Source organism: Pectinophora gossypiella, chromosome 17 (genome assembly GCF_024362695.1).
Source record: "Pectinophora gossypiella chromosome 17, ilPecGoss1.1, whole genome shotgun sequence".
Taxonomy (NCBI): Eukaryota; Metazoa; Arthropoda; class Insecta; order Lepidoptera; family Gelechiidae; genus Pectinophora; species Pectinophora gossypiella.
The window spans coordinates 3,886,720-3,906,935 of record NC_065420.1 but is presented as its reverse complement, the minus strand read 5'-3'; the positions used below and the strand labels follow the sequence as shown (position 1 = coordinate 3,906,935).

The 20,216-nt window shown below is 37.9% G+C and overlaps 2 protein-coding genes across 2 annotated transcripts in view; both read right to left on the bottom strand.

Annotated features, from left to right (window-relative positions):
* Nucleotides 1–949: 949 nt before the first annotated feature.
* On the bottom strand, nucleotides 950–9,303 carry LOC126374429 (putative phosphatidate phosphatase). The gene is made up of 6 exons (XM_050021078.1): nucleotides 8,970–9,303; nucleotides 5,481–5,632; nucleotides 4,443–4,640; nucleotides 3,461–3,613; nucleotides 2,988–3,164; nucleotides 950–2,289 (listed from the first exon to the last, which is right to left on the bottom strand). Exons 1-6 carry the CDS (start codon nucleotides 9,025–9,027, stop codon nucleotides 2,194–2,196), a joined length of 834 nt encoding a protein of 277 aa, XP_049877035.1. The 5' UTR covers nucleotides 9,028–9,303; the 3' UTR covers nucleotides 950–2,193.
* Nucleotides 9,304–13,651: 4,348 nt separating this feature from the next.
* The window catches only part of LOC126374411 (putative phosphatidate phosphatase), an 83,998-nt gene continuing 77,433 nt past the window's right edge, over nucleotides 13,652–20,216 (bottom strand). Inside the window, exons 4-6 of the mRNA XM_050021054.1 lie at nucleotides 18,445–18,606; nucleotides 15,528–15,704; nucleotides 13,652–13,987 (exon numbers count right to left, since the gene is read on the bottom strand). Coding sequence (XP_049877011.1) covers nucleotides 13,874–13,987; nucleotides 15,528–15,704; nucleotides 18,445–18,606 — 453 coding nt within the window. The 3' untranslated portion in view covers nucleotides 13,652–13,873. The remainder of the gene's footprint in view (nucleotides 13,988–15,527; nucleotides 15,705–18,444; nucleotides 18,607–20,216) is intronic.

The window sequence follows — 20,216 nt, the reverse complement described above, 5'->3', positions numbered from 1 at the left end:
AAAAAATTAAGGGAACACTTAATTAAAAAATGTTATTATAATATCAACGAATTTTTTGATGATGACAATAAAACATAATAAAACAAATAAGTAAATATATACAAATACTACATAATAATACGTATACCGAAATAAAATTATTATTTCAGTAACAATAAACATACATAAATAAGATCACGCCTGTTTCCCATTGTGGTGGGCAGAAACCACGGAGTTTCACTCGCTACGATCCTGGCACATTGCTTGCTTCATCTACTTCATTAAATACTTAATACATGCTCGCCGGCTTAGAGTATGTATTCTTAACCTGGCATGATATAAATAAAGGTAAAAATTATAATAGTAAATAATGTAACTACATAGTTGATAAAAATTTTGATTTTATTATAATATGAAATCCCATACATTATTATTATTTGTATATTATATGTTAAATAAATTGTATAAATATAAATATAATTAGTAATAGTTATTTATAGCTATTGAACAGATGAACGTGATTACTTAATAAATGTTATACTTAAGTTGCTGTGCCCTACCAGGGTGTCACAATGTACCTACTATACCTTATACCTACCACCAATGTAAAACTGTGACCTGCAATAAATTATGATTATGATTATGATTATGATTAAGAGAGAGACAAAAACCTACCTTCTCCTTTTGTGAAGTCTAACTGACGTATCTGAAATTTTTAGCGAATCTGATTTGCACCTTTGTTATTGTCAATAAGACACAAATTAATTTGCCAAAACAATTGCAGATACATCAGTTTACAAAGTCAGCCATGATATAACGTAGCCTTGTATTAAGTGAAAACGTGGTGAAAACTTCGTAAGCGCTTTTTTGAATAATCATATTTAGACGTGATTTTTGTTAACAAATCCTCGCAATAAACAAACTAGTTTCAATCCATGTAAAAATTGAGACATTTTTTTTATCTGGATTGAAACAAAAAAAAAAAACAAAACAAACAGGTAAAAAAATGTTGTCTCAATTTTTACCCGGGTTAAAATTAACTGAAACAAATCGAGCATAAATGTATGTAAGATATTTTATATCGTAGCCTTGTAGAGAATCACATTTTCGATTTCCTTTAACAAAAACCCCTACCGAAAACAGAGGACTGTTATGAAGTTAAAAACAAGTAATTATAACGCACAAACAGATAAACCGACTATTTTTTATTTTCTTATATATAAAAGTGTTTGAATTGATTTGTATATGCCCACCTTTGCATTCGTGCCATTTTGTACTTAAAGTTCTTATACTGATTACGTACCTATATAGTTCTCAATTTTAATACTTACCCTGCATTATTGGCTTAAGTTTTTGGTCAAATGGTTTCCATAAAAGTTTCAGTCTCATTAACCTGGCTCGGGGTTAGGACAGCAGTGTTTGAGCAGACCGTTTGACGTGTGCTGTCAACTTAATTCTGTCGGGTTATAATTGGCGCACACATCAACGTCAAAATTTAGAAAAGGTTTAAGTTTTCTATATAAAATTAAGTTGTGTTCTATAAATATTTAGCCTGTCAAATAGCCGTCCTTTTCATTTTCGACGGATAAGAAATATAATGTTTGTTTCCTTTTGGTGGTTCCCTGGAAGAAATTGCTCTAGAGCAATAAGGCCGCCCAAATTGTACTGTATTCATGTGTTATTCCGATTATTGAAATTTACTTCTGTGCAATAAAGTATATTTGATTTAATTTGATTTGAAATATGATAAGAAAATAAAATTAGGAGGCTGCAGGAAACGGAACCAATGATGATCAACATAGTGACAGGTAACCAGCTTGATCCTCGTATTATGGTCCATCATATCGTTTCTGAACAGAAGTACACATTACCTTAATACTCCTGTAAACAGTAAACTCAGTCTACCAAAAAAATGTTCTGACCGAAATTCGAGAGCCAGGGAAATGAAAGTGGAAATATATCGCTTTATCGTGAAAACTACGCAGGCGCGATTTTGAAAAATCACATTCGAATGTGACTTTCGTTCACAAAAACTCGTAATATACACACTAGTTTTAATCTAGGTAAAATTGTGGTTCCAATTACCCGGGTGGAAAGACATCGAGGTATTGTTGAAGAAAACCGCAACAAAATGTGATTTTCCAAAAAGGCGCTTGCGTGGTTTTTACTAAGACGACGATAATCTTCTGTGGAATCACGCAGTCTGAAACGTAATCACCGAGCTACAACTGGTCGAGGTAGGTCTGCTTGGTTGTTCTCCGCCCAGGACTCCGGTAGACCATACTTCTTGGGTTTCAACACGAAGATGAACTGGAAAGAAATTTCAGAATTATATCAACTTTATTAAGACATTAACATTACGTTAAGCCGTTGGTCCCGGCAATTGTCCTGACGTTATCGAGAAATTCCTCTTACGTACCTACTTGTCCCATATACCGAAGCGTACGCTACTTACACATACAACCAGTATTATAATATAACATTTTAACAAAGGGAAAATCGTTTATTTTTTCAATGTTTAATATTCAATACGGTAAAAATACCTCTCACACAAGCATATTGTGGTGAGTGACAGAAGTTCTTGTACTAAAGAAACAGAGCATATTTTTTAGATTTTACGAGAGAGTGATTTTACTTGGTAGGTACCTCATTGAGATCTTCTTCTTCTACCGTGTCAGTGTCTGGTGTCAGGGTTACTATCGAGCCACCAAAGGCCCCTGACATGGCTCATGTAACGATTACTTACTTACATCAGTAAGTAGTAACCGGGACCAACGGCTTGACGTGCCTTCCGAAGCACGGACCATCTTACTTTTGGACAATCTGGTGATCAGCCAGTAATGTCTTAACCAAACCAGGGACCGCAAAGTAATTTTTGTGATATGTCCCCACCGGGAATCGAACCCGGGACTTCCGGATCGTGAGCCCAACGCTCAACCACTGGACCATGGAGGTCGTTATGTTATTATGATAATAAATACTTTCTTTCTAAAGTGACAGAGACTTACAACAAGAACAGCATAGACCGCTCCGATGGCGAAACCAGCGGCGACGTCACTCCAGTGGTGCATATGGTCAGCGACCCGCGACAGACCCACATACCACGCGGCCAGAAGTACCGTGTACTGGACCCCGTGACGGAGCAGCTTCGAGCCCCGCCACTTACACTTTGTTTGAAGGTAGAACTGAAAAAAGAATAATTCACCATTTTTTCATTAGCTTAGAGTACAACTGGTGTTATTTGAAATCATCATCATCTCAGCCCAATACGGGTTAGGTCATATACCTCCGAAAATGCATTTCTCGGGAATGTGGGTTTCCTCACGACGTTTTCCTTCATCGCTGAGCACGTGATAATCATTTATGATCCAAACATGAATTCGAAAACAAATTCGACAATCACCACCCAACCCACACGATAGATGATAGTAGTTAAGATTAATTTATCAAAATAAAACTATACTAGATAAAAGATACTAACGATGAAGAAGATAGCAGAGTACATAGAAAAGCTGGAGTGTGCGCTTGGGAAGGACAACCTGGCGTCTTTGACCAGATCACTCAGCCCGTTGCAGGTGTAGTTGGTGACATATTCGAACTCTTCCGGAGTATTGGTCGGAACTGGTCTGCATACCTGGGAAATGAGAATTGTGTTTATTAAAAACTTATTTGGGACTTCAATAACAGATTAGTATAAGTTCTCTCCTCCTCAACCCTCGATGTCACCTTCTTTCTTCTTCTATCGTGTGGGTTATGCGACAGATTACCAACCTATTCAACACTGGTGACATGATTGTTATTAAGCCACAACAACTACGTCCATAAGTAAGTAGTAACCGGCACCAACGGCTTAACGTGCCTTCAGTACCACGGATCTTTTTACTTTCGGACAATTGGGTGATCACAAAGTGATTTTTGTGATATATGTCTGTCCTCACCAGGATTCGCACCCGAGACCTCCAGATCATGAGCCCAACGCTTAACCACGGCACACGAAGGCCGTTGCTAGTTTATGATAAATATGATGCGGAAAATTTTGGAAGAATGAAGTTTAGGATAATTATGGCTATTCGTACTTTTGAATTCTCAACTTAGCCAAGTTTAACATAGTATTACAAATTTAGCTAGCATAATTTACACTGTTAGCAGTTTTTGGATTCAATGATGACGTTGTAATCACCTACGTTACTGAGTCGTCTCATCACAGTTTGCAGACTAAAAGCATAGCAGCTAGCATCTATAATTTTCGAAAGTATTGAAATGCATAGAGAAATAAAATAAAGACAACCAAATTTTCGCCATTTCTTCAAGAACGACACAGCAATGCATAAATGCATCTTTCTTTGAATGCTCATGGCCATCACAATCAGAATATGTAGGGTTTTGGATAAATCAACGAATTAGACCTCGAAAAAGACCCCATAAAAAAATAAATAAACTCACATACATCACTCTACACTTACATCGTAAAAATGTGGCCTCAATCTGCCAATGACGGGCTTGGCGAAATTGGAGGTGAGTTGCTGGCAGGCGGCTCCGAAGGTGAAGATGCCTATAGTTCTGTAGCTCTCCCACAACCATCCCGGGATCAGAGAGCCTGATAGGAACTTCTCGCCACCTCCTTTACCACGTTTGTCCCTGACCACTTCTACTGCAATTATCTGAAACGTACATGCATACATAAAACTCGCGTTTGTAATCCATAACGGGCAGAGACACAAGTAATCAAAGACAACATGCAGCCACTGTCGATACTTGTCTTGATCAGTCCTGCGGGCTTAGCACCGTAAGCGCGCGACTCTTTCTCGCCTCGACATACGTCACCCGTCACTCTCTCACAGTACTGCACAGAAAAAGATAGACGATCTCTGTCGCAGCGAGAAAGAGTCGCGTGCTTACGGTGCTAGGCTCGCCGAGATGAATATGATGAACCCTATGGTGACAAGGGATAAACCAACGCCATAACAGTTTGTTCGTCGTGTTAGACAGGACACAATCCCTCTGTCGGATTATCTGAAGCATTTTAAGGTAAATAAAATAGATGCTAGTGCTCTTATGATCCAATGTTGTGGCATATTATGGTGTAAACTGACAGTTTCCAAAGGATTAGTTCACGGGTTCACATTAGTTCAAGGGCAGAAGGCAAGAGGGAAAACCACTGCCCTATTTTTTCTAGCAAGTCGCATGGAGAGGAATGCTACACCGGTAAGAGCGTGGCTCTTAAATTCGTGATGATGATGAACAAAAGTTCACGACTATATCCCAATTGGAGTAGTCAGAGTTATATCCATCACGAACTTTCTGTTAGACCAACTTGATAGGTAGTGACCCGTATCGCAGTCTAAATGGTCGAGCCAAATGTAATAGTGATAAATTAATAACTCATTGGTGCAAGTCTGGTACCAGGGTTCGAACTGGCGCTTATAGTTTGAGAAGCAAGCCGGTAAACCACAGGACCACAGTGACATTTCTTAAAACAATGGAAAAGAAAGTCTACTTACAGTAGCAACGTTTAAAGCGAACCCAGCTAGAGCTAGGACAGCTTCAGATATGGTCTGCTCCTTGTAGGGTAGACGGATGGACTGATCGGACACGAAGTAGCCTCGGTGGTACGGCTCGGCCCATAAGCTGATCGCTAGCAGCGCAAAACCAACTGGAATTGATAAAAAATACTTATTATTTGTAGAGGTGTTTAACGTCTAATAGCCGAGACCCTCCAAAGCACGGAATCATCTTACTTTTTGGACAATGAGATAATTCAAGCCTGCAATGCCTTTACTAAACAAAGAACAGTTTCATAAAGTGATTACAACAATTTCCTGGACCTGGTCGTGAGCACTACTAGACCACGCAGGCTGTTGGTAAGTGAGCTCGCAGTGGAGCAGCTTGGTGGAGTATGCTCCATACCCCCTCCGGTTGATTGAGGGGAGGCCAGTGCCCAGCAGTGGGATGTACGAAGGCTGATTTGGATCGCACAACTGCTTGTATTGGGCCTGTAAATCAGTGGCTACCTCAGGGTAGGCCAAGACAGAAGGAGACAAGCTTTGTTCCTAAAGTGGATACCGAAAACGAGGTTACCTAGAACCCGAAAAAGTTGCGAGATGATCTTATCGGACAAACTGATGGCAGTTCTTTGAAAACCCTGCGGAGTGGAGAGATCAAAATCAAATCAAATGTTCTTTATGATCATGGCACACTTCTCTTGCTTCTTTAGTAAGACTTCTTCTTGGGTAAGAGCTATCATTTTATCCTGTCAATATAATTATTATTTACAATGGTTCTTACTTCATACTTACAGTACTTAACATACTTAAATTATTTTTGCCATAAATGTATTTATAACACTTGCTTCATAATACCCACTTAATCTTGTACGTGTGTTAGATAACATTGGGCTAAATATAGTTAACATACCTATATATTTAATCTGTATAACACTTAACCACATAGGAGCGTGTAAGTATTCAGGTATTACCTATAGTACGAAAATATAGTAGGTAATATTATTTTTATCAGTAGATAACAGAATAATGATGTCAGAGGATTTAGATAACAAATAATTAGGAAAATATTTGGTGTTCTGAGATACTTGAGATAAACAGTAGGTAATCCCTTTTTTTGACGTAGACAGCGCTGAGGGCTCTCACCCGGTTCAAAATGTAACACAACAGACCTGGGGGGTTAAAATGGCCACATCGAAGCAATTCATCTCAGAAAGCAATATTGCAATTTGACATTTGCGCATATACCTAAAAGTAAGTGCGCAATACAAACAACTGTCAAATAGCAATATTGCTTTCTTAGACGAATTGCTTTGATGTGGCCATTTTAACCCCTTTGAGGGTGCCCAGTTGGGCGTGATCCTCAGTTCAAGGTCTGAGAGGATTTGTATTAGAAAGAATTAATCCACCCTAGTGAGCCGATAGACACAAGCGCTGTATGAGGCAAATGTCGACCACGCCGCCGGGGTCCGTACCGTCCTGAAGCGAAAGCTATATTTATGGTAATATCAAGTTTATTTGTATATAAAGCAAAAGTTGATGGTAGGGCTGGCAGAGGAAGACCTAGAAGGACTGACATTGACCAAATTGGAGATGTCCTTAGAAAAGGTTTAGTACGTACTACTCTGAACCGGCGTGCGTGTATGAAGCGATTGATGAACGTGGAGGAAGCAAGAGAAGTGTGTCAGGATCGAAGCAAATGGAATTCTATAGTCTCTGCTTACCCCGGTGGGAAATAGGCGTGAGTTTATGTATGTATTTGTAGATCCAGCCACAAGTTTTTACAAAAACATTTGTCACCGGTGGAATTACCGCGGAGTAATTTCACGGCTTCATGACTCTTCCTTATTGGGTTAAGGCTGTTCTGTTTGCGTGATTTTAATGTTTTTCTCACCTTCAGCCATAGTATAATTGCTTCAGCTGATTGATAAAATATTTAATACCTACTCTTAAAAATCTTTTCTTTTTTAAAAAAAAATGGTTGGTAGCGCCTGGATACGTAAGACTGAGGATAGGGCTTTGTGGCCTTCGGAGAGGCGTCTGTCCAGCAGTGGACTGCGACCTTTTGACTTCTTGTTGGGTTAACCTCTCATCGCCGAGATTTCCAGACATAATACTTAGTAAAATAAAAGGGGTTTGGATTTTAAAAGAACACACTTACGACTTTAGAAAGAAAGAAAGAAACATTTATTACTTCCGGACACCATAGACACAGACAGACAGGTCAAGTTTCGGGTAACCACGCCTTAGCGAGTTTTCTGTTAGTCCAATAGGTGGCGAGCCGTATCGCTGTTTATAATGGGCGAGGCAACTGTGTTAATAGTTAGGGTAGATGGGCTATTAATAGACTAGCCAAACCTCCCCCCCCCCCCCACAAATACATTAGTAACCAATATATCTTAGTATAGTGGCTGTATGGTCTCCTAGCTGCTACTGTAATTATTACATTAGTATATCGAATAAGGCACGTTAAGCCGTTGGTCCCGGCTGCATTAGTAGTCGTTAATAACCATCAATCCGCACTGAGCCCGCGTGGTGGTTTAAGGCCCGATCTCCCTATCCATCCATAGGGAAGGCCCGTGCCCCAGCAGTGGGGACGTTAATGGGCTGGTGATGATGATGATATTGAATAAATATTATTTTGTTCTTTTCTTTCTTTCTAGCAGGTTGGCTGGTTTTTTTTTTGTACTATACAATTGCAATAAAACTCTTTTGATTTTGATTTTTTTTTTGGTACACTAACGTATTCATATAGTGACGCGAGCCGTGATCAGATCAAGGTTATGTGGGTGAATGTCCCCAAAAGATACTCCGTTATGGTGACTCAAAGCATACAGATTAAGTAAGTACGTACATACATTATAAGAGTTGGTAGGTAAGTACATATAACTTACAAAATTGCTAGTTATTACGTATCAATAAGGTCCACTATTGTTTTGAAACTACTCAGAAAACAGCTGTATAGCTGCATTGTATTCTGTTTTCCTGTAGGTAGGTACCTATTTGTCTTATTTCCAGTATTACGTACTTACAAATAACGAGTGTTATGTTTCCTTTGGCAGCTTAATAAAATAAACCAGGGTTGCTGAGATTGGTCATCCATCTAACAACCCACTCGATGGAAAGTGAAGCGGGAGTTGTGGTAAGTGGGTGACCTAATGTGAGTGGGGTGGTGGTGAGTGGGTAAGTGTGAGTGAAGTGGGTGGGGGTAGGGAAGTGGTCTCATGGTTTCAGGTTCCCAGGGCTATCCCCAACAGTGGGATGTAGAATATAGGGTTAAAAGTTAAAAGTTGCGTGAGTCCCTATAATAATTACTTAACGCTTATACCTATTTGAAACTTATCGTGAAAATATTTCACGTACACTATCGAAGTCGGAAGTGCAGATTACCAAGCCACAAAACAATTTGTTACTTTACACAGTAAAGTATTTAAAAAGCAGTAGGTATTTTATGTTATTATTAGGCGGAAAAAGTAAGTAGGTACTTACAGCCAGCCAAAATAACGAAATCCAATACAATCTTCCAAATCAGCCGGTCGACAGCCATCGTTCACTTGTGTAACACTCAAAACATTATTGCAAAATGTTTCTCTTTCAACCAACACTGAATTCGCTTCGTAAACGTGCCTCGCCGATAAAGGACATAGATAAAATGAGTAATACAAGGTGGGTAGTTATCTTGTACGTAATAAGTACGTACCTATTACACATCACAGTTAAAACTAAATTACCCGTTTTAATATGACTTTTATTGATATAGTAAATAAAAAGGACTTTGATAAGGATGAAAATTAAACAAGTACGCTTAACTACGATCACAGTTGAAGTGAAAGTTCAATAAATTATGATTAGGAAATATTGTCCATTAAAAGCGCCCTCTTTGGATTCTATGATAGAACTAATACATAACAGAGTTCAGTATCTGTTGCAATTGTGATTAAGTTCAGGCGTTGTCTCATAGATGGCGCTGGTAGTATACATTTCATAGGGAACTTCAACATTACTTTGGAGAGGAAATTGAATGAAACAAATTACCTCTAAAGTGTAACGTATTTTTATTATGCATTCTCATAATTTTAACCATAAATCAAATAAATATTTATCTGCCAAAATTGCTACTTTCTATAAGGCAGTGCATCTCCTAACATACATTTAGCTAGGCATGTTAAATAGGCCCCATAGTACAATAGTCCTTTTAAAATATAAAATTTATATCGTCATCTTATAGTTGACATCACGTAAGCGCCTTTTAACAAAACTTCGCAATAGACAAACTAGTTTCAATCATCATCTCCCTAGCATTATCCCGTTTTCCACAGGTTCCGTCTACCTAACCTGAAGATTTGACAAGTCCGGTTTTTTACAGAAGCGACTGCCTGTCTGACCTTCCAACCCGCGAAGGCAAAACCAGCCTAATACAGGTTAGGTCACATACCTCCGAAAATGCATTCTCGGGAATGTGGGTTTCCTCACGATGTTTTCCTTCACGGCTGAGCACGTGATAATCATTTATGATCCAAACATGAATTCGAAAACAAATTCGACAATCATTGGTTTAGGCTTGTGTTGGATTCGAAACTGCGACCTCAAACTGAGAGGCAAGCGTTCTACCAACTCAGCTACCACGGGTCAGATAAACTAGTTTCAATCCAGGTAAAAAAATTGTGGTAAAATTACCCAGAGATTTAGAATGAATGTAAGAAATCGAGGTTTTGTTGAAGAAAATCACTTCGGAATGTGATATTTGAAAATGGCGCTTACGTCGCTTTCACTACAAGAGGACGATATTGACAATCTAAGTGAAAAAGATAAAACTATGTATAAAAAACGATTGAAAAAACTGACTTGATAAGTAGGTATGTTTCGAGCTGTTTATTACAATATCATCATTGAATAAAAAAAAAACAACTACATTTTTTTCATGGATTTCTTATGAGACTCTTGCCTTGATAATCTATACATAATTCAGCTAAAAATTTAAAAAGGTAAATAGAATTTTAATAATTACATTCGTTAAACTAGCACCTAATTCATCTTAAAACTAATTAATCAATAAGAAAAGTAAACTAAAAATTCTGTTGTATAATATAATGCAAAATTACTAAGTCTGTAATATTTTTTTACAATTCTATATCACAGAATAAAATACAACCTCAGCGTCTTAGAGACTTAGAGGTAACTACGACTAAAATAAATTAAAATGAGCTGCGAAGTCAAATAAAATAAAAATATAAAAGATATTTTAGTATTTAGTACTACATGATATGGATAGTCGGGATTACGTACGAAGTACGGGATTACCTAATAATGTAATGTTATGCAGCAGTAACTATTTCTCCAATAAAAGGTTTTTTTTAATGCATGTAATAGACTAAATGTAAAAAAATATGAAAAAAAAAAATAGCGAAAAAAATTTTCTTTTTTCATCGGTTTTTTTCCGTACGCGCAATATAGTGCACACTTTAAACGGTTTACGCATTTAAGAAGTTGTTTTTTATATTCTGTAATTGTGAAAAATCCACAAAACACACCAACGCACGATCTCTACCGGCCCTACACGTCCTTACTTTTTAGTTCTACGCAAACATTCGAAGGTAGATACTTGTATTTCTTCTCCTTCTATCGTGTGGGTTGTGAGGTGGATGACCAACCTTACCAACCCGTACTTGTACTAATTCATTTACATTTTAAGGGACGTATAGAGGATTTGGTACCAAAAATGATCCGAATAATAAATGCATCAGAGCTATACATATACACTCTGTAATGTAATAAGAATATCTAAATATTTACACACAAAATATGCATTGAATAAAATAAGATGTTCAATAAAAGTTCTAACGACAATTATTGACAACATTCATTACAACACTAGTTAATAATTATATATGAAAAATCTTATAAGTATCTAAACTACTTAATTGTACTTTACACTGTGCAAGGAAGAACCAAAGATAAGATTCTCCGAAAATAAATAAAATAAATAACTAAACAAATAATTGCAATGGGATTCGTAAGTAGTAAAGCTGAGTTTATGAATAAGGAAGAACTATATACGTAAATATATTAGTCCTGAGAGAAGAACAAACTAAAATGTATATTAATTATATACACATTTTGTAAAATTGATATTTAAATATATAATTTATATATAAATTTTGAAAAAAATCTATATATAATTAATACAAATTTTAATTTGTCATTTATAAAAGTCATATCTAATTAGTTAAGAATAAAAATACTCAACAATTAGATATTAATAAGCCTACGTAGAACAAAGAAAATAAGTTTAAAAAACTGGAAAGAAAGAACGTTCAGTTAGCAATGGTAATATTATAAGCTTTTGCAAGCGGTGTACATTGTACTATGATTATAAATATTTATATCTTTTACCACATAAACTAGGGAGGCACGTCAAGTTATTTTTAAGTATACAGGGTGTTAGTGACATCGTAGCGAAAACTTTGAGGGATAATTGAGACCATGATTCTGAGTTGATATCGAGTGGAATTTTCCATCGCAAAAGTGTAGAACTGAAAATAATGAAAAAAAAAAACCCAAAAATCATGGATTTTGGGATGGAAAATTTCACTTGAAATTAACTCAGAATCATGGTCTGAATCATGCCCCTCAGTATTCATTATGATGTTATTAACACCCTGTATATGTAGATAGAGAGGAGAGAAAAACAAATCGACTCCTTATACAAGAACATTTTCATTATACTTCTCTTTTCTGTTAAACATTGTCTTGTAGCGGATTTTAACAAAAAAAGTCTGGAATTAATAGTAAAGTTGTATTGTTTTGCTAGCTTTAAAAACTCTTGCAATTGGGTCGTGTACTAAGTTCAAGATAAATTATGAAATTCTGATTACTACATAAAGACAGATCTACAATTAATGAAAAACATTTTCTTTTTTCTATTTAACTTATTTATGAATTTTGATTCAAGAAATCCGTATTAATACGTCCGAAAGTCACATTTTTCTATGACGTCACAGTGTGCTTTTTCAAACAAATTCCATAGTAATTTCGTGTTTTGACGTTTAGTAAAAAGTGACTGATTTGACCAGTTGGAAACTAACCTATTACTAGTCTATCTGGTATAAGATATAACCCAACGTTTTAACCTAATTTACTTTTACGTTACAAGCTACAGACTTACAACAATTTTGCCGAAAATATTTTCCTTTCAAATTACCATTTTAGATCCGAGATTATTTAACCGACTTTTAACGAACTGTAATGATTAGGAACACAACGAGTTTGTTAGTAATACTTCTAGTACCCGAAAGCTTCCTGCGAATAACTTGTCATCTAAAATTTTGATACGTTCCCAGTCAAATAATAAAACTGGGAATTACTCACCAACACTTTTTAGGTGGCGTGTGTATTTTAGAAGTGACAATCTTGAACTTCGAAGATTTACTAAAGAAAACTAGAGCTAAACTAAGTCTAAAATCATAATCCGCGCCATGAAAAATGTCAACGGATTTTAATGTTACACTAATTCTATGCAGAATCTGCAGCTTAAGAGCCGCGGAACTTCTTACATGACGCGAACTATATTTTAAACCTAGGGTGGTATTGATAAACTAATTTCAACTTTGAGACTGCCCCTGTGGACTGGCCTCATGTCAATGTGACAGTTCTTATATAAAACAGGGACTTAAGCATAGTGTACTAAGTAGTCGTTACATGAGTCATGTCAGGGGCCTGTGGCGGTTCAGTAATAACCCTGACACCAGATTTGATGGGGTTAGTAATCCACCTCACAATCCACATGATAGAAGAAGAAGAAGCATAATCTTGAGGGCAGTCGCAGTTGAGATTAGTATATTATTACCATCCCTAGTATATCTTTTACTCTTCGTTTTGTGATAACTCTGTTAGACTTTACGCTATCTAGTGAAATAGTTGATTGTAGATTCCGACCTTTTCTTTCGTTTACGAAACACAATAACCCTGTTGCATACAACGTCAATACACCATATTTGTTATATCTAGTATTCATAATTGACACGTTATTTTTCTTCCTCAAAATCAGACCATACACCGTGTATTCCGTTCGTTCTCACTTATAAAGGCGTTCACTTTAAAAAAGTTCATTTAGCACACCAGTTTTCCGAATATCAAAAGCGATCAAACTTATTGTTTTTATTAGGAATACAAAACGTAGAATTTTCTAGAAATAAAATACATTCCAATTTGCACTTAACAATTACATCGTTGCACGTTTTGTACACCCAAGAACACTTTTCCCTTTAGGAGTCCATGTAGCACTAATTGGCTATATATTCGTGGGAGATCCACGATATTTGGTTCTGTTGTGGTTCTGGTCATGTTACCTCCTCCTCCTCGCTTAGAGTCTGGGAGCCAGGCGGGGTGGGTTGTCAGACCTGCCAGCCAGTGGCAGTTCTAGTGTTCCCGTTGGTCACGTGTAACTCGGCATCATGGTTCGACAGCCGCGAACGGGGTGACTTCCGAAGATCAGAAATGAATGTGAACTGGAATTGAAGAAATACCTACTTTATTTATTTATCAAAAGACGAACACACAAGTTACGGGCTGTTAGTGACATCATAACGAAAACTTTGAAGGATGATTCAGACCGTGATTCTGAGTTGATATCAAGTGGAAATTTTTAATTTAAAAATACACTAAAATTTTAATGAATTTTCCGACAGAAAATTCCACTTGATATCAACTCAGAATCATGGTCTGAATCATCCTCCTCAATATATATTTATGTTACGTTGTCACTAACACCCTGTATACAATCCACGATTTTATAAATATAAAATATAGTAAGTAAGTAATTACCATTGCTTATTTAAATAGCATTTTTGTCGAATGACCTGTTAAAACTAGAGTTGTTCTAGAGATATAATCAAAAACTACTGCACTACATAGTTATACATATCGACAAACTTTGTTACCTACAGGTACGCCTACAAATTTAAAATTCGAACAATGTCCAATTTACTTTTGTTTTAATAACTATGTTAGTACGTAAAACTTTTAAAACTTTAACGAGATTAATAAATGATAGAAGTATATTCAACTGTTCTGCGATAATACTTAAATGTTATTAAGTGGTCTATAGTTGAAAAGTTTTTTCTTGATATTTTTGTATTGTTACTGTGGCGTTCTCTAATAATAAATACTTTATTTCTTTCTTAAAAGCATAATGATCAAAATACCCAAAAATTTTACGAAAAGTGGTGAAAGTAATGTAGCGACCTAATCGGATATTTTAGATCGTACCTTTAAATTTTGGGCCAACAAAGTAATATATTTTACTTGCAAGTAAATCGCCAGGTATGGGGTAGGCTGTGGTTGTCGACATAATTTGGTAGCCTAAACTGTACCAGGATGCCATGATATTCGTCGCTCGCCTTCCGAAGCTTTCGGTTTGACATCCTTCGCGTCATCGGTGCGGATGCCCATTGTCTAGATTTTATCATCAAGGATGGACATTTTGATACCTGGAGGTCTAAAAATGCCACATCAAAGCTGTTCATCTAAAAAGCAATATTGCAATCTGACATTTGCGTATATAAAAGTAAATGTGTTTTTTTCTTATTTGTTATGTGCGCAATGTCGACAAGTGTCGAATAGCAAAGTTGCTTTTTTAGGCGAATTGCTTCAATATGGCGTTTATAACCCCCCTGCTCGTCAGTAGCAGAATTACGTAGAGTGGTAATCCTTATGTCCTAAGTCCTAACCTAATTAAAAATTGTGGTCGGGACTTTTTTGTCCTTCTGCCAACCGCAATATACCTCCAAAAACATTTCTCATAATAATCTCATCGGTATCTCTATCGTAATATCTTTGGAGGGTCAATATCAACACCAGGTTTGCTGACACCAGGTTTTTTGATGACCATTCACCTCACAGTGCACACAAGCTGTATACGTGTGAGCTTGGGTTGAGTCGCCAAAGGCCAAAGGGTCATTTATGGAGAGGTCCCCTTTCTGGAGGTCCCTTGGCTATTGCCAATGTAGTCTATTCATTTATGGCATTAAATACAAAAAAAAAACTCACCACAATAACAGCGTATAGTGTGCCAATAGCGAACCCGGCGAGCACATCGCTCCAGTGGTGCTTGTAGTCGGATACCCTGGTCATGACGGTGTACCAGGAGAACATGACGAGGAGGAACTGCAACCCGTGCTTGGCCAGCTTCGAGCCTCGCCAGGTGAAACGCCGCTGGAGGTACATCTGCAAGGGGAATGTTTGTTTAGCATTGTAATTTTATCTTTAATGACACAAGCGTCCAAGTCGTCACGCCATTTCTTTCGAGGTTTACCACGACGCCTGTACCCGTCATGAGGCACCCAATACGGGACGGACGTACCGCGCTCACCGAACAGAGTGCTTGTGAAAAACATCTCCAACCCATTCAATCTGGTGGTTTTAGTCCTCCATCAGCTTGTCGGAGGGACTGGTCTGAGCGCGCACAGGACCGCGCAAAATAGAAAGAGAAAGGGGAAGCCGTTGCCCAGTAGTAGGATCTTGTAAGCTAGACTAAATTAGATACATACAACCGTATTTTGGTCGAAGGGCACGAAAAAGAATTATGATTGTTAGGTACATGTTGGGAGGGAGATAGGTACTTACCTACCTCAATCAGATGCAGCCACTTCTGATGAAATCTTAAGATTGATATGATGAACAGTAAGGTGACAGGTAATCAGCCAATTTTGTATCGTCCAATCGATTATATCAGTTGGGTTTTACGACAAGCCGAGAAGACAAGCTGAACGTGTCCTAGGTTTTAGTTTACTCCCAATCCAGCACAGAAGCAATCTAAAGATATAAATCTGTCTATCAATCAATCAAATACTTTAAAAAAAGAAGTTTCGCGTTTGTAAATAGGTAGGTAATACGTATTGCTTGTACAGAAAAAAAGGTAAGATATGTACCGCAGACTTTGATATGAAATCGGAAGCTATAACTGTAAAATCGTAATACCTAATTGACGTGATGCGCTTCAAACTAACAAAAAATCTGGGGAATTTTGCTGATAAAAACAGTTACCACGGAACCGCGCCTCGACAGTATGCCATAGATGTATCTAAGATATCCCCTTATCTTCTAACGAGTTTTTTTACGCCGTCGATCTAATTTGTGAACATTTAATCATGTTGCTAATGTTCCAATCAGCATAAGTCGAGATGCTACGAGCGTGACTAGTGTGTACCATAAATATCGCGAGCATACTTGTGTTAACGCGATGATTTAGAACTTTATACCCGTTTTGCCTTTAAGAGGCAACCGGGTGGTGTTTTTCCCTGATTCTTTTTCTTTAGCGTACCGTGTCTCATGTCCCATATCGTGAGAGCCGTGGTAGCCCAGGTGCAAGGACACATGACTCTCACTATGAGGTCGCAGGTTTGAATCCCAGCACGGGCCTAAACAGCTAATGATTTAGGAATTTGTTTTCGAATTCATGTTTGGATCATAAATTATTATCGCGTGCTCAGCGGTGAAGGAAAACATCGTAAGGAAATCCACATTCCCGAGAAAGGCATTTCGAAGGTATGTGACCTAACCTGACAAATCTTTAGATTAGGTAAGCGGACCCTGTGAAAATGGGATAACGTTAGGGGAGATGATGATAACCTATCGTGTGCCAGTGCTGACCAGATGTCTTGGCCAGTTCCTTTCGAAGGCATCTAGGTGGTCTTTCCATCTTCATTTGAGCCTGCCTCTGCTGCGAATTCCATCTGTGGACACCCATTACGTGAGCGCTCTGGGCCACCTATCCAAGATGTATTCTTTTTCAATTTCTTTCTAGGATTACGGTTCTAAAAGAAATCTATATCCCAATTGGGGTAGTCAGATGTATATCCATTGGAAAATGAACTAAGTACCCACGCGTTACCGAGCTTTCTGCTTTCTGTTAAATCCTTAAAGATGTGTGATGTGTTTAATGTACATAAAAAGGATAATATAATATAAAGCCATAAACTTCAAACGATAATTTGGACCTTGTTAATATCTAATTTTATGAAGATCATAATACTTCCTCCTAGAAATATAATTAGATTCAATTGGCAGTAATACCCAGTAAAAGGTCAGGTTAACGTTATCTTTTACGATTAAGATTATAAACTGTTAGTAATTAGTGGTTTTAAAACTACTTTTTTTTTGTCTTAAGCAGCATCAGCTCTAGCGTTTGTATGTATGCATGGGAACCGCTAGCCATATCTGAAGACATTGAAAGGTTTTTACAGAAGCGATTGCTATATAAAATAAATGATTGCTAGAGATCTAAAAGTGACTATTTAAGGCATATTGTCAATCCTTTTACACGTGCAAACTATGGGTCAACTATACTCAGGGGGCATTCAACGCCTTACGCGTACAGTATAATAACGCGTTTAGGATGCCGTTGGGGCTGCCGAGATATTGCAGTGCGTCCGGCATGTTTGCGCAGGCAAGTACCAATGGCTTTCATGCCATCATTAGGTAAAAAACTGCCTCTTTACTGCACCGGGTCCGGACCAGCTCCAACAGTCTCTTAAACGTGGTGACGGACAGAATTGACTGTCCCATTGTGAGGCATTGGATTGACGTCCATGTCTCACACTAGGTTTTTGTCATGTTATTAACATGTGCTTACTAACATAGTATAAGTCCCTTACTAACCATTATGGATGTACAAAAGTCCGAAATAAAGTTTTATTTAATTTTAATTTATATAACCTTCCAACCTGTAGGAAGCTGAAGAAGGAAGAAATAAAAAATAATACTACGTATAGGACGGTAACACTCCGCCCCGCACTAATTCGTATCAGGCGACGACTTCACCCCCTCTGAGTCTTACTATAGTTTTAAATGGCCTTAGGCTGCTAAGGAGTAAGGGACAGAGCGCGCGGACTATGTCCCGTGTTAGACGGTACACTATAAGAATGATATTATTGTATAGAATGTCCGGGTGTGTGGTAGTACTTACAGCGAAGTAAATCATGGTGTAAGCTGAGAAGGAGGAGTGCCCACTGGGGAAAGATAGTCGCATCTCTTTCAGCAGCTTAGCGTCGTTGTTGAGACACGTGAAGTTTTCAATATACCGCCACTTGTTCTCATCCAGGTTACAGTTGATGTCAGGTTTGCATACCTGGAACAAATAAAATCTAAATTAGGATACATTCCTTTTTCAAAAAATATAAATTATGTGTTATCGTCTGGCGAGAATGAAACACTATGCACGTTTGAATACACATAACACATAAACAGCCTATACACGTCCCACTGCTGGGTACAGGCCTCCCCTCAATCAACCGGAGCGGGTATAGAGCATACTCCACCACGCTGCTCCACTGCGGGTTGGTGGAGGTGTTTGGACTAGTAGCCCAGGATCAACGGCTTAGCGTGCCTTCCGAAGCACGAAATCATCAGCACCTTTGAATAGTTTTTTTTTTATTTTTCTTGTTTGTTTAACGCACTATTTCATAATCGAATCGCAAAAAACACCCTTTCACTTCAATATTTTTTCTTTCTTTCTTCTTCTTTCTTCAATTATCACACAACGTCTCCTTGCTTTTCAAAATCACTCTTCCCAATCCATTCACTCCGTTCATTTCAACTCAATCATCCATCTTTTCAGTCTTCGTTCAAAAATCAGACTCAGCCTCATACTTATCCCACAATTATGTTGAAGCAGTAGGTACGGTCACGAGTACTAATATCATATGTGTCGGTCCACCTTGTAGCGGGCCTACCCACTGAGCGTCGTCCGACACGTGGTCGCCATTCCAGAACCCTTCCGCCCTTCCAATAAACATTAAGATGGGAATATAGAAGGGGATAGTGCAATAAAGAGTTTTTGTATTGTATTGTATTGTATTGTAGAAGGATAGAGAGGAAGGGGAAGAGTAAGAAGAGCTTACATGGAACAAATGAAAGAGAAGACGAACCGGTCGTGTTTTATAAGGAAGCCAAAGAATTAGCATTTGATAGACAAGAATGGAGAATGCTAGACCGACAAGAGCGTGGCTCTCAATAAACGATGATGATGACATTTGTCTAACTTTTTCAATCGATTCCGTATATTAATTGGCATAGCAAACGAGATTTCAATGATAATTTCCTTTATGAATAAAACATGCACCATACACCATACATCACTTTCGTATGTAAAGTGTTCAGATCACCACCAGGGGTATCCAATTACGACAACAATGTCGGACTGGTCCCGTGCGCCATAAATTGTCGGACAATTAATTCTTTTTCGCTTAAATACAATCATCTTTGAGTGATGGTCAGTGTGCTTGAGGGCTTAAGTTTGTAACTAACTGATTACGAGCGTATAGCGATTTAATGGTGAATGACTTAGACCATGTTCAGCAGGCGCGATTTACTCGCGTTTTCATACCACAGAGTAATTTGATTACTTTATAGATTCCGGCACGCTTGGAGATGTGCGTCTGTATCCGTACGATGTTAAGTATTCTGTGGTATGACAACGCGTGTAAATCGCGTCATCTGGACAAGGACTTAAGTGTGTAATGCGTTCGAAGTTAGTAGTCTATAGAGTTTTGAGGTCGCGGCACAGGCCTCCCCTCAATCAACCGGAGGGGATAAGGAGCATACTCCACCACGCTGCTCCACTGCGGGTTGGTGGAGTCGGGACTTAAATAAAAAAATAAGTAGCTTACTCGCTGGCAGTGGGATACCTAAGTATCAATCCGGTTTAACAAGTGCGGTTGCAGTTTGGACGTGTATCGC

What these genes read in the sequence shown, in the direction of transcription:
- LOC126374429 (XM_050021078.1), bottom strand. Translation starts at nt 9,027, where the DNA reads ATGGCTGTCGACCGGCTGATTTGGAAGATTGTATTGGATTTCGTTATT. An exon ending in TCGCTTTAAACGTTGCTACT is followed by an intron (nt 4,641 to 5,480) that starts GTAAGTAGACTT and finishes TGTACGTTTCAG; the next exon opens with ATAATTGCAGTAGAAGTGGT. An exon ending in CGGTCTATGCTGTTCTTGTT is followed by an intron (nt 2,290 to 2,987) that starts GTAAGTCTCTGT and finishes ATTTCTTTCCAG; the next exon opens with TTCATCTTCGTGTTGAAACC.